The 14374-nt window shown below is 45.4% G+C and overlaps 1 protein-coding gene across 1 annotated transcript in view; it reads right to left on the bottom strand.

Moving 5' to 3' along the window:
• Positions 1 to 493: 493 nt before the first annotated feature.
• Positions 494 to 14374, bottom strand: part of Cnpy1 (canopy FGF signaling regulator 1) — a 38261-nt gene continuing 24380 nt past the window's right edge. Inside the window, exons 2-4 of the mRNA XM_052172393.1 lie at positions 6167 to 6370; positions 4402 to 4498; positions 494 to 531 (exon numbers count right to left, since the gene is read on the bottom strand). Of these exons, the coding sequence (XP_052028353.1) occupies positions 494 to 531; positions 4402 to 4498; positions 6167 to 6370 (339 nt within the window). The remainder of the gene's footprint in view (positions 532 to 4401; positions 4499 to 6166; positions 6371 to 14374) is intronic.

Below are 14374 nucleotides of genomic sequence, written 5' to 3'. Positions count from 1 at the left end.
CCTGGAAACCCTGATGTGATGGTCATTCCACTGTGAGAAGTATTCACTCTTTTATCGGTTCTATGAATCTTAGGGATAAAGTTCTAAAATATGAGAGTTTCCAGATCTGTAGGTCCCATTCCAGATTGAGAATGGGACTTTAAAAGCACCACACAGAACCTTCCAGAATAACCAACCCATGGTATTAATTGTAACCGAGTGCCTTGAATTTGTGGCTGATCAAGAAATATCTTTACCCTTTCCCATGGCTAGATTTAATGTTCTATTGCCAACCCAGCTTCCATCCAAATATGCAAAGAGGTGTTCTGTTTTATAAACGTCTCTTCACCTAAGAGAAGACTTGGGGTTTGTCATGATGCGAAGCAAGAGATTTTCAAACCAATATCATGCATGAGACAAGAACAGCAGACAGGAGATGAACTTCCTTGTCACAGCAGTCACACGATGTGGGGGCGCACAGTGACCTTTTGGGTTGACTCCACTCCTCGCACACCTAGGGTTCAGGACTGTTGACTGGAGTGCCACACAGATCTGGAAAAAGAGTAATGGTGTCACTAACCAGCAAATCCCAGGCCACTGAGCCTTTTCTCTCTTCAGAAAGCCCAGGCCAGGAGGAGGCACAGCTACTTTGATTCACATTACTTTCTTTTTGAAAGCAAGGGTAGCAGTTCTATTTAAGAAAGGCTGTGAGTTACTTTAGCTACATAGTCTTTTTAAGTCTCCCCTTTTGGGTTGAGAAGTAAGCCATATTTTAAAGATTTTCTTAATAAAAATGTAAATACATGAAAAATTAGAAAGGAACACATTACCAACACCTACCTAGATCCCAAGCTCAGTTTCCAGAATGGCTCACCAGCCAACTCTACACTCCTTATCCCATCCCCTGGTCTTTTTTGAGCAAGCATCCTTCGAGGCCTCCACAGGACTAGGAGCATTTAAGGGCATTTCACAGTCAAAAAGGGGCCGATGCTGTGGACAGAGGCACAGCTACTTTGATTCATATTAGTTTCTTTTTGGAAGCAAGGGTAGCAGTTCTATTTAAGAAAGGTTTAGCTACATAGTCTTTTTAAGTCTCCCCTTAGGTTGAGAAGTCAGACAGAACTGAAGATTCTTGCTCACTTAAATGTCAGCTAGCCATTTCTAGATACTTGCTATCTTACACGGGGAGTTCTCTTAATATGTTTCTAAAGGTTGTGATTGGATATTAGCACAGAGTGATCAATATGGAATATATTTATGTATGTTTCCAAGTAGACCCTTACATCTCTAGGATACAGTGTAGCCACTCACAGTCCACAGCCTCACACCCTCCACCTTTAAGGACACAGTTGTATTTTTGAGTCATAATCTATATTATATCATGGTTTTAGTCATTTTGATTTAAGATAACAAAGTGACTCTCTGGAGAGGCAGGGGTTGCCATAGAGGAAGCCACTGGAGAAACTCGTGAACTTACTTCCCCTGCCCCTTTTTCTTTTGTCTATAAAAAAAATGAAAAGAATAAGCCTGACTCCCCTGTGATACACCATGAGCAGAGTGTACACAGTGGTCCTTCCGCCTAGTGCATGACACCACAGTGGTCCCCCCCAGATCCAGGCAGTGCCATCCGTCAGTGAGATCTGCCCCACCCATCAGATGACAGCAGTGTTTATGAGATTCTCCCTGCTATGGCACTTCATAATTCAAACATGGCCGCCCTGAGATGTAGACAGGTCCTCTCCAGCACTCCCTGTTTATATCTGTACATGAGGGTGAATGCCTGAGCCTCGATATGTTGAAGAGCCAGTCTGGCCTCATCTGCTCTGCTACAAAGAAAGGGAGACAATCTAGACAAAACAGGAAAGAGAAAAACTCACATATACAGTGTATTTGTTAGATATGGGAAAAACATCTATTTTCTAAATAAATAATTTTTGATCTCCCTGTGACTAATGGACAAGCATTCTCCCAGTTCTCAGGATGGCAGCCGACACTCACATACCTCACCCGCTCATGCACACATATATACAGGATGCAGCCCCGAGACACGGTTTATTGCTGAGATAAGGCAGCTGCAAAGCTGTAATGTAACATAAGACACACTGAACCTTTGAAATCCAGTTGGTACCCTGCTCTGGTAGAAAGGCGCCACTGTACTGTGTTATAGATGACACGTCAAGGCACCAAGAGTTTTTCTGTGACATGAAAGAGTCACATTTCATGCTGTGTGTGTCTGAAGCCATCCCGTGTATTAAATCATAGGAGCAGCATGCCTTCACTACTCTTCCAGCAACTAGAATTTATTTGCTAATTTGTTTTTCTTGAGACAGAGCCCATGTGGCCCAGTTAGCAATCTCTCTCTCTCTCTCTCTCTCTCTCTCTCTCTCTCTCTCTCTCTCTCCTTATATCCGTGTGTGTGTGTGTGTGTGTGTGTGTGTGTGTTTGTATGTGGTGGAGGTCAGGCACAGGTAATTGTACATTAACCAAAAACTACTTCATGAATATATGTTACATACAGGATGCTATCTTGAGAATAGGGAAAACAATCACCTATTGGTTTTAGGGAGACAAAAAATTATTTAGAGCATAGATATTTCTAGAACTAGAGACTTGGTTGGTAGTTTGACATTTTTATCATTGGGTTTTATTTTAATTTTTTTCTGGCAATAAATTATGTCAGTCTACATTGCTTTCACAGTAGCTTTCTAGGGAACTTTGTCTCTGTTAAACACTAATATGCCCCCAGTTTTTGATTTACATATAAGCTGCTGTATCCATCAGAAGCTTTGTGAAGGAGCACAGCCTGAGAGAGCTCTAACCACCATGCACAGCAGTGCCTTTGACTCCGCATAGCTCAGCTGCTGCAAGGAAGAGTTGAAAAGCAATCAAATGCAGAGTCATCTAGTGTCTGCTTTCACATTAGCAGTTCTATACAGCTCTTAGGTTTATTCTCTAGGGCTATAGCTTCCATTTTTATTTCCAATTAGACCTATAGAAAAACTGTAGAGAGGGTGCTAACATTACTGGAACTGAGTCATATATATTACTGAGCCTGGAAACAGACCTTCCCAAGAAGCTTAACTGAGAGGCAGTGACTCCCAGAGAGAGGCTAGCACCCCCTCAGGTCTTTCTGGGGTGTTCATGGAGTCATTTACAGTATCCATCACAGGTGACTATGGCTGGTTCAGCTGTTTACAAGGAAGACTAGCAGACAGATTTCAAACCTGCCCATCATACATGTATTAATATCTGACACACACCTATCTCAGCCAAACTGATTAAAATACCTCAAAAAGCCTTTCTTTGGAAAGTGTGGCTATGAACTTATGTGAATGTCACACTTCTGTAATTAAATAACTATATAAAACATCTCAGGCTATTAAACAATCTTCTCTATCATTTTCCTGAATTTTTCTATAAGCTCCCACTGGAATGGAATTTTAAATAGAAAGCAACCTTATTGCTTACCCAGGGAAAGAAAACTTGAACTATCTCCTTAGTAGGTTTGTGCCTCCCTAATCTAGAAACTTCTAATGACATTAATACATAGGTAAAAGCACACAATGATATTCCTTTCAGGATTTGAGCAGCATATTTGGTGTGTGGTTGGCCTGTGTATATTCTGCTGAATTTGATCTCAAGCTTCTGTATGGCTTATAGAGCACTACAGTGGATTAAACCATTGTCTTTATATAAACACATCCATTTTCTTAAGGATGTCTGAGAATCCCTGCTCAACAGACTCATCCTGTTCGTATCTCTGTACAAATGTGTGAAGACAGAGCAGAGGTGTGCTCAAGCACACAGAGGAGAGGCTAGCTGGAACTCCGGGGCTTCACCTTGCCATAGAGTAGATAACCTGTTCATTATTTTCCTAGCTTTTAAGTGAGCACACATGTGTCTGAAAATATAAAGCAAGTATTATTCAAACATGTGGGGACAGGAAAAAAACGTTTTAGATTAAAATACTCAGGGGAAAAGGACCTGAAAAAATATCCAAATAACTCCCAACACAAACAAACAACAAACCTAATGACTCTTCTTTCAAAATAAAAACCCCACTTTCTGTTGTTAAGACAAATACTTAACCTATGAAAGGCACATCCCTTCCTGGACCAGGATATAAAAATCTAACATCTATGGCTTTGGGGTCAACAGCTCTGAAAATCAGTGGTAAAGTCAAGCCTAAATTCTTTGAAAAAAACAAAACAAAACAAAACAAAACAAAAACAGAGAAGGAAAGTCAGCAGGGAAGGCTCTGGCTTGGCTTCTGTAGCTCTCCTTTTGGGCACAGGGGTCTGGTCCCCAGGAGCCTGTGTTAGAGCCGAGCTGGCTGCAAGGCTACCCTGCAGATGGGCTGTGCGAGGCTGAGTGAGAGCCGGTATGTGAGGCTGGGAGCACGTGTTACATCAGACACAGTACCTGATTTTTCACTGCACAGCATATCAGCTAGATGGTGTGCCTCCTGGGCGATAAGTGCAAATATCTCATCCTCATACTTTTCAATGATGGCTTCGCACTGCAGAAACACAATAGCAACACGTGTGAGCAGAGACACATGGGCAGCGCCCCTTATTAGCACAGACTTAGCGGCATTTTAGTAGCTGAACACAGGAAAGCATGTAACCAAGGAGGCCCATTTCCCTTGGCCCCTTAGGTTTGATGCCTCATTGCATAACCTTGGTTCAGGAATACTAATTGTATCATTTTCCTGAGACTTAACTAAATGATTACTCTGTTGCAAGACAGAGGAGGAGGAGGAGGAGTTGGAGGAGGTGGAAGAGTTGGAGAAGGAGTTGGAGGAAGGAAAATGGCTGGCTGGGTTTGTTTCTCTTCCTGAAGTCTGAGTGCAGCAGGCAGGAGGTAACAGAAAGCTTTCCTTTTCTGTGCTTCAGCATTTTAAAGAGCACATTTCCTGGAAATGTTTAAACCAGTTCCCTTCCAACGGAACACAGTAATTCACTTTGTGGTTTGAAAATTTGAAACAACTAATAACATAATAGCACGTGCCAGGTGCTGCGGAGCACTGCGTTTGCCGTGTTGGTCAAGGGAAGGTTCTTCAGGAATCTAGCTCAAATCTTGGGTTTGCTTTCCACAGCAAATAAAAAATAAAAATAAAACAAGCTGATGCTTCAGGGAGGAGGAAACACAAAGTTCTCGTGGGATCTGAAAGTGTTAAATTGTGTGTGTAGTATTCTCTCTCAAGAACCACCAGGCATCCTTTTTTGGAACGCTGAGGCCACTTACTGACAGCCATCCACTGGAGACTTGTGAACCATCTCTGAGTTCATTAAGCAAGACTCTAAGATTTTAAAATGGCATTTAAAAATATTTAAATTCCACTATAATGTGTTTATTTAAAACCTGTGAAAGACAAACACGCTCACATCAGCATCCGGGTTCCATGGGACTTTTAGCCCTGAATCGTTGCCCTCACTTTTTAATTAAAATGAAATCTCCAAATGTCAGCTACAGCCCCATGTTGGGCCTGAAGCACGCCTGACATTTTGGCCACTGTGTGAACTTAATAAATTTTTTAACAAGGCCTGCCCATCACTGTGTGATTCTACAGCATTAGGGGGAAATACATTGCAATGTATTTTTGCAAGGCACACCCTAGTAAGACAGAGGTCAACTTTTTGTAAAATCAGCTCTAGCTCTTGACCCCAAGCCTTGGTGTAGCCTAGCCTGAGCTACAAAATGCCAATTAACCCTAGGAATTAACACTCTCCGGGAGAAGTCTGTGGGGCTGGGAGATAGGATTTTGGGGCCATGGCTCCAACATTTATCTATACATATTTGTTAACGACTCTTGGCCTCCATTCAGATTTCGGCCTAGAAACCACAAGCCTGCTTCCTTAGGCAACAAGAAAGGCTAAGCTCACTCCATACCAGCAGAATACCTAGACAAGCAATGTGCAAATGGTGTCAATGTCCCTAGGACAGGGAACGCAAGGCACCTTCCATAAAACTCCCTTCAGCTTCCCCACTGATCACTGAAGCATGCTACAACCCCTGAGATGTCTCACAAGCCAAGGCACCAAGTGTTCAGTGAAGACTTCAGCAGTGGGGCAGCACAGGACACTAGGGCTTGTGAATGTGCCTGCCTTCCACTGCTCATCAACAACTCGAGAGTAGCTACAGGCAGGAAAGGGGGACCCCAACAGGCTCTTAGAAGGGGGCTTACCGCGAATTTCAAAGGTCTGTAGGCATCAGAATAAAAGAAGAACTTTTTATATTCTTTGTATATTTTGTCTCCCTTTCTCGGAGCATATCTCCTGAAATACTTCTGCTTGGTCACTGGGTCGTCCTCCAGCTGGTAATCGTTCATTCGCACACACACTTTATCCAAAAGGTCGATGAGGAACGCCTCGGACTGGGCCAGGGGAACCTACAAGAAGAACAGAACCAGCCAGGACACTTGCCCACGCCCACGCGGGGCCAGTGAACGAGTGAAAGGACAGCTTCCCGCAGCCGCTTCGTTCTTTATGCAGCTTAAGGCGAGCTTAAATTCTAGAGAGAAAATGACGTGCTTGATAGTGAACAGTAAGAGACGGAAAAATCTAGAAGCGGTACTTGTAGATATCATTTTTAAAAGTTGTCGAGTAGAGGCTGAAGCACAGAAAATGGGAGGAGAGGGGGGTTTCGAGAGCGCATCAGTTCTGTGGGGAAGCCACACTTCTGCCCATCCCGCGTCGCGCTGCCCCCCTCGCCTGCCTTCCGGACTCCTTGAGGAGGCTATGCGGGGTCCACGCCGAGGTGGTCGTGGGCAGCAGGGCCCGGAGCGCCCCTCATTGGCCCCGGCTTGCTCTGGGAACAGCTGGCGCGCGTCCCGGGCGCCCCTCTCCCTCCGGGACCAGCAGGGGCGCGCTGGGCTCTGTGCCACCACCTCCGCCCCGGGCGCGGGTCAAAGAGCACCCCGCGCCCTTGGAAACCGAGACAAAACCTCGTGCGGCGTCTAGACGGGTCAAGGTGCAGGAGGCCCGGTCCCCGCGGCTCCTTCCGGAAGGGGCGTGGAGCCGCCAAGGGCGCTCGGCCGGGCCCGCGGCTTTGCGCGCTTTCTCTCTCTCCCTCTCTCTCTCCACCCTCTGCTGATCAAAGAAGGAAGTTTGCATGACAACTGCGCTGAAAGGGGCTGCATGACAAATGAACTCGGTTTCTGCAATGTTGATATATCCAGCCCCCTTTGTCCCCTTTCACACGCAGTGTGAACCCTTCCGGTGCCAATGACTGCGCGACATTCACTGGCGCGCTCGGGGCGCACAAAGGGTCCCGACGTTTCCCCGCCATCTGGCCGCAAAGCCGATACGCAATTAATATGAAAGCGCGGGCAATGGAGCCCACGAGAAACACCCCCAGATCGCCGCCGTCTCCAGCGTCCACCAGGAACAGACCCCAGGCGCGCACTTTACGCGGAGCGCAGGGACCGAGCGCGAGGACCGCGCCGGGTCACCGCCCGGCACCTGCTGAGGCCCAGGTGAACCTCAGGCCGCTGGGAACTCTCAAGGCCCTGGCTGGCTTCGCAAGAGCAATTAATTCAATGCGTCTGCGAACTAGAATGAAAATACCCCATAGCAGGTGTCAAGTTCTTTTTTTTTCCAAATTCACCAAATATAAATAAGTAAATAAGTAAATAAATAAATACAACGAAAACCAAGATTCTACAATGGCACTTTCAAATACAAATGGCATTTTTATCTGTGCTTTCAAGCTTTATAAATTGCAAAGAAGAAATTCACAGGTTTACTGACACAACTGAAAATCGGATAGCTGATGACACTGTTAAACTCGGAGGGGCCACTGGGAAAGGCAGGAGATGGTAAAGGTGAATTCTTACATGAAAGACTCAGAGCAGGCGTTTAACCCGATGAGGCCCGGGTTTTCAGGGATGAACGGGCTGAGCGTCCCCTTAACTGTTATATAAAGGTGTCAGTTTATAGTTGTCCACAAAGCAGGATTTTAAGTCACAGTGAACCAGGGTCGTCCATAAAAAATCCTAATAGCAGTTAGTAAATCACTCTCTCCTTCCCTCTCCCATCAAAAAAGCAAACAGGCTATGTGTGGGGGTGGGGCAGGGCCTTGGATGGGAGGTCCCAGGCATAGGGAAGGGGGCCCTGGGAAGACCAGTCCGGCTACCAGGTCAAGAACGTCCTCACACACTAAGTGTTTCTTTGCCTCCTCAGAAACTGTTCTGTTTTTTTTTCCCCTTTTCAAGTTGATCGAATAATCAGAGCTGTGTGCAGAAGACTGCTGAGCCTTATAAGTTTGAGGCAAAACCACGAAAGTGTTCTCTACAGATTACTTTTGAAAACTTACTTAAAAAAACAAAACAAAAACAAAAACAAACTTCCTGGGTTGCACCTTTTGAAAACAGTCCTTTACTTTAAAACCATTAGTGGGCTTAACGGTGAGTTGTTTTAAAGTATAACTTTACACTTTTGGCTAAGGAAACAGTGTGCCCTGCTTTAGCACAAATAGGTGTGTGTGTGTGTTTCTACAGGTTTTGTTTTGCCTTTTTTTTTTTTTTAAGCCTGAAGAGTGCCAGCTTTTGAATGGCGTTAGTTAGCTAGCCTTTCGCGGGAGTCTTTAAAATCAGGCGCAGTTGCTGCTGAAGGCTTATAGGCTGCTAGATAAGCATCTCCGGGAGGGAAGGGAAAGGGAATCCACCCAACTCCGCGGGGCTGAGGTCATTTTACCCGAAGAGTCTCCAAATTTTGATCTTAAAATCCCCAAGCACCGTGTATTGGGGAAATATTTTTAAGAGATGTTTCTCATCACAGCTCTTCATACATGTATTAACATTACTTTAATATGATTGTACTCAGCTGAACCACCTTTGGCATATTTAAAGACTGTTCATAGAATAATTGACCCCCGCCCCCCACCCGATTGTTCGGATTCTAAGAGTGCAGTAAGTAGTGAGACAAGTGGAATAAGAACCAAGTCTTTCTTTGTACACAGTGAAGGTTTTGAATGGGACTTGTCAATAAAGCGACTCCCTTTGTGATCTTCCAGGAACCTCGCCTCTGCAGGCAAGGACTGTCTCAGAGATACTGGCCTCATTAAAATATGAATGGAGCCGGCCGCCATCACTACTGCTGCGTTGTAGAGAAGCGTTCCTGCTTCGGAACAGTTTTCTTCCTGTTTTAGGGGGACTCCTATAGCATGTTAGAAATGGAAAAGTGATCTAGGATCTTTTCCTCACGGTCCTGGGGAGCCACACTCAAAGTAAACACGACATCTCCCAGTTTGAAACCCTCCTGCACCTCTAAATCACAAGTGGCGTGTGCAGTATCTACCCCGCCCCCGCCCCCGCCCCCGCCCCCGCCCCCTTAGGCTTCTCCCAGCCACTGGCTTGGGAAGTGAGCAAGGGAAAACCGGGTGGGAGGTATCCAGACCGCAACTTTGAAACCGAAGGAAAGTATCTGAAAATTCTGGTTTGGATTTGTCCAAGAGTCTGCAGCAAGGGAGTTGGTTACAAACCACTATGACTACACTTTAATAACAGCCAATTACAGCACGCTCCGTGTTTTTTCATTACTGTGTCTCTGTTAATCTTGTAGCAAATTTCTTGCTTGATAGCTATCACAAGCAGGCAGGAATCCAATTCTGTCACAGCACAATGGACGTGCAGACGCCGGCTGCGATGGCCCCCTCTTTGCCACCACAGCCTGACAGCCGCTAGTAAACTTCATTCATCTTCATGGTTGTTTTCCCTCAGACATGAAGGTGGCGTTTAACCTGCTTAGTGCTTGATAATTTCATATTGTTGCAGAGCTTTTCCTTCCTCGAGGGTGGGTTAATGTAGCAGTTGCTGGTGCTTTACAGCAAATACGGGATGCAGTACAACAGCTAAAACTTTCCATCCGAAAAGAATGGGATCGTCGCTCATACTGGTTGAAAGTCGGTATTTAGATTAGAAAAGTTACTGCACCTTACCTCACTTAGGATTCAGAAATTCTTGTAGGCCGATGAGACACATAATTAGCCTGTGTGTTAATTGACTGCTATGAGTTTGTTGTATAATACTCCTTCATTCAATATGCAAATTGCATCAGCTGGTTTTAAATGACAATATGATTACTATTCTAAAAGAATTCATTTTGATAAGAAATAATAAAAGTTGATGAATTTCCAGTATTGTACATAGCAGCAGGGAAGAATTAGTCACTTCTGAACCAAATCAATAAGAGACTTTTTCTGGTACAATATTTAAAAAGCAGCTGGAGCATCACAAAAGTCTCATTACTGGTGCTTCAAGATTCCATGAACTTCTTGTTTGTACAAGTAGGTCTGTGGGCCCAGCAGTCTCTACAGTATCCTTGCCTTTAAAGTAAAACCATTTCTTACAATCTGAAAGATGGCTGATTTGAAAAGCTATTTTTTTTGCAAGTGTTTTCTGTCCTCACCATTGGAGTATGAGAGGACCTATGAGTAACATTCTTAGTGAGTTGAAAACAGTAGCAAAATGAGAACACTGTGATTTAGGAAATTTCCCGCAGACTCCAGTCACATTTATTATTATTATAATGATGATGATGATGGAGCTTATCTTCAGCTTAACAGTGGCAAAAGAGAATTTTAAAAACTCATGCTGTGGAGCAGCATTGATGACCCCTAAATGGGGGCAGCTATCTAACTCAATTTAATTTCTAAAGTTAAAAAGTATGTATCTTTTTCTCATTATCAAGTATTAAATTGTCACTGCTGTTAGGTTTCTCATTCAAAAATAATCTGTTACTTTTTTAAACCTATGAAGTTTTGAACATATGACAAAAAAAATGATATGCATAGCACACATATCTGGTGTGAATACAGGGCCACTTTCCCAGCTATGTGAGGTCCTGCTAGCCAGACACCTTGTCACTATGTGCTTAGCTTTCTTCTGTGCCCAGCGGTGACCATTCCTGCCAGGAGAACACCAGAGTGCCCAGCTGCAGACCTGAGGAAGATGAAACTGTTTATTTAAGGCTGAGCAAACCTGGGGACCAGCCTGAGCTACATAGTGAGTTTCTGAGGAGCCTGTGCTACAGTACTTGGCCTTCAAAGGTCAAAATTTAAGTAAAAAATAAAAAGAATTTGCTTAATCATTCAGTAAATAATTAGTGGGCCTTATCTATGCTACAGACAAATGCACTTCCTCAAATACAAACTTTTAAAAATTATATTATTGTTTTATTTTTATATGTGTGGGTATATGCATGTCCATGTACCACATGTGTGCCTGCCCAGAGAGGGCAAAATTATGAACTACCATGTGGGTCCTGGAAAAGGAACCCAGCCCTGTGAGAGGGCATCCAGTGCTGTTGACTGGTCCCTCCAGTCCCAAATAAAGATTCTCCTAAAGACGCTTCGTGTTTCTAAACACTTAAACACTGAAATAAAATGATTTAACTAGACTATGTTCCCAGTGGTATCGAATGTGGTTGTGTGGCCACGTCTACGTGTGGCTGCCAGAGATTGCTTAGCACTGTTGCCACCTCTTCCGTTTACAGATTCCTTCCAACCCAGCCTTGCCTTTTAGTGTCCTGTCACTGCAAACCTTTCAGTGGCTGCCTAAGCCATCATGCTACACACCCATATACAGCTGCTCACACACAGCCAACACATGCACACATACAAACACACTCACACACACATGCACACATACAAAGACACTCACACACACATGCACACATACATAGACACTTGCACACACACACACACACACACAGACAATTTATGCAGAGAGCATCAACTGGCTTCTTAGCTGACAATAAACCTGAAGGCACTGTGTGGCTGGTTTCTGGGTGGGGCTAGCAACAGCTGCAGGCAGAATGCCTAACTGGGTTCCAATCCCTTATGAGACTGCTGGAGTCTCTCAGGAGAGTACCTGATCACCTGGCCTCCACACCCCCATCCTGGTCTCAAGCCCCCAGTTCATGGGCCTCTTTCATAGCCTAAGAACAAGCTTGTGTTCTGTGCATGACTGGCCATCTCCTAGCCCTCCATCAGCTGAGCCTGAGGACACCCCGGGGAGCTGGCACAGGCTTTATACCCCTCTGCCATGTGTTCCTGTACCGTTCATTTCCCTGTTCAAAGAATCTAGGGACAGCAGAGCTTCTGAGCTCAGGTCACTGGCTTGAGCCCCGATCCCCTTCATGTGACAGGAATGTTGTGAGCAGAGACTGAGCAATTCCCTGGGCTACCCACACAACCCTGCCTTTTGGCAGGTTATCTTCATAACTACAAGCAGGGGGAGAGAAGGGTTCAGACTGGGCGGAATCTAAACCTTCCTACAGCAGAGTGGAGCTGGCCTCTTTCCAAAGGCCAGCTGTGTGTCCTGATTCCTGGAGGTCACAGAGAGAAAGCTCTTCTTCCCACCTGTCTGCCTGCCTATCCATCTATCTATCTATCCATCTATCTATCTATCTATCTATCTATCTATCTATCTATCTATCTATCTATCTCTCCATCCATCTATCTATCTATCTATCTATCTATCTATCTATCTATCTATCTATCTAATCTCATTTATCATCTAATTTTATCTTTTAAATCTGTCTTTCCTCCTGGCTGCCTCAGTCTCCCAAGTGCTGCCACACAGTTGTATCCACTGTGCCTATCTAAGATGGCTTCCCTCTGCCCTGACAGGACTCCTACGCTGGTGTGGCTCCTTGCTTTCTGGACTCTACTCTGTGTCCTGGAGATCTGTTTCTCAACCAACTCCAGAAGCATCTGTTTCTTGTCATGCCCACATTAGAGGGCAGATTGGGGCATGAGTAAAGTCTGAATGGCATTCTCCCAAACTCTTGCCTCCAGGACCTTCTATAAATGACACACTTATAAATAGGCTCTTGGGAGAGGGAATCAAGATTAAGTGATATTTTAGGGGGTGGCCCCTTTTCACTGTGCATATATGTTTCCTTACTAGAAGAGGGGATTAAAGCCAGGTGACGTGACACACATCTTTAATCTCAGGCAGAAACTGGAAACCAGCATGGCCTATATAATGAGTTCTAGGCCTCCCAAGGCTACATAGTGAGACCTTGTCTCAAAAAATAAAATAAAAAAGAGGAGGTGTTTCAGACACAGATACACAGAAGGATGAAATAGGGGGAAGAGTGTATCCATATGCCAGAAAGACTACAGAGGTGCTGGCCCCCAGGGCCCCTCAACTCTAACTCCAGCCTCAGGAAAACTGACTAGTGTCATCATCTGTGGGACTTTATTATGGGGACCTGGCTAACACACATGGGTCCTGAAGGCTCAGCTTCCGCTTTGCTGGCTATAGTGCAGGCCCAACACACTGAACACCCATCCCTAAGGCTTAGGTTATAGTGGCCTGCAGAGATCCTAATTTCAAAGGCAGCTGTCCAGGCCAAGTCCTAAGGAAGGTAGCACCTACCCAGGTAAGCTCTGCCTCCTGCCGTCCTCAGTGCAGCCTGGTGGGGAGGAGCCTTGTCAAGAGTCTAGTCAGAGTATTCTTACCCGACTGTGGGTAAGGCTGACTTTGACCTCCCAGCATCCTCTTGGGTCAATGGGGCCATTGCAACACCGTTCTGTTTTTGACTAGGCCAGGCACACTGACAAAAGCAGGGTGTTGTTACTCTCTTCTGAAGGGGAAGACTGCAATTTACACACTTTAATGACACAAATTTCAGGAGTGGGGTGTCTCTGCACCCATCACAGACAAGTGACAGGGAGGGGCCCTCATTCTCAGCATGTTGACAAGCACAGCTGTGGGTGAGCTCTAGCCAGCACACAGGCACCCCCTGTACCCCAAAGCTTTCACTTCTCCCTCTCCAGCGTCTTGTAGCATGAGATTCTGGGATGGGTGAAAATCACCGGTTCCCCAAGCATGCTCTGGGACCAGTACCAGCAACTTTCCTTTAGGAGCTTAGCTGCATCACCTTGTCAAAGCTGAGTCAAGTCACAGCAGGAGGGTGGGAGAGGCTGCTGCTTGTGGTGCCTTAAAAATATCGTTAAGTGTGTGTGTGTGTGTGCGTGTGTGTGTGTGCACGTGTGCGCGTGCGTGTGCGTGTGCGTGTGCGTGTGCGTGTGTGTGTGTGTGTGTGTGTGTGTGTGTGTGCTGTATCTGAGCAGGCCAGCAGAGCCTGGAGGGAGAGCCATTTAGCACTAGGACCAGGAGGTCCTGAACCCAAGCCTTGTTTTTTAGACAACACAGACACACACAGATACAGACACAGACACACACACACACACACACACACACACACACACACACACGCCTTAGTTTGGAGACTCATTTAATCCAGAGCAGCCCCTACTGAGTGCCAGAAGTCTCCTAGTCCATGATTTTGCCACTTCACCGTAGCAACAGTGAGGTGGCCAAAATCAAGAATGAAGAGCTGAGGGTGGCAAGATGGCTTAGAGGTCAAAGCACTGGCAATGC

This window comes from Apodemus sylvaticus, chromosome 2 (assembly GCF_947179515.1).
Source record: "Apodemus sylvaticus chromosome 2, mApoSyl1.1, whole genome shotgun sequence".
Taxonomy (NCBI): Eukaryota; Metazoa; Chordata; class Mammalia; order Rodentia; family Muridae; genus Apodemus; species Apodemus sylvaticus.
The sequence above is the reverse complement of the archived record's forward strand: the minus strand, read 5'-3'. Positions and strand labels throughout refer to the sequence as shown.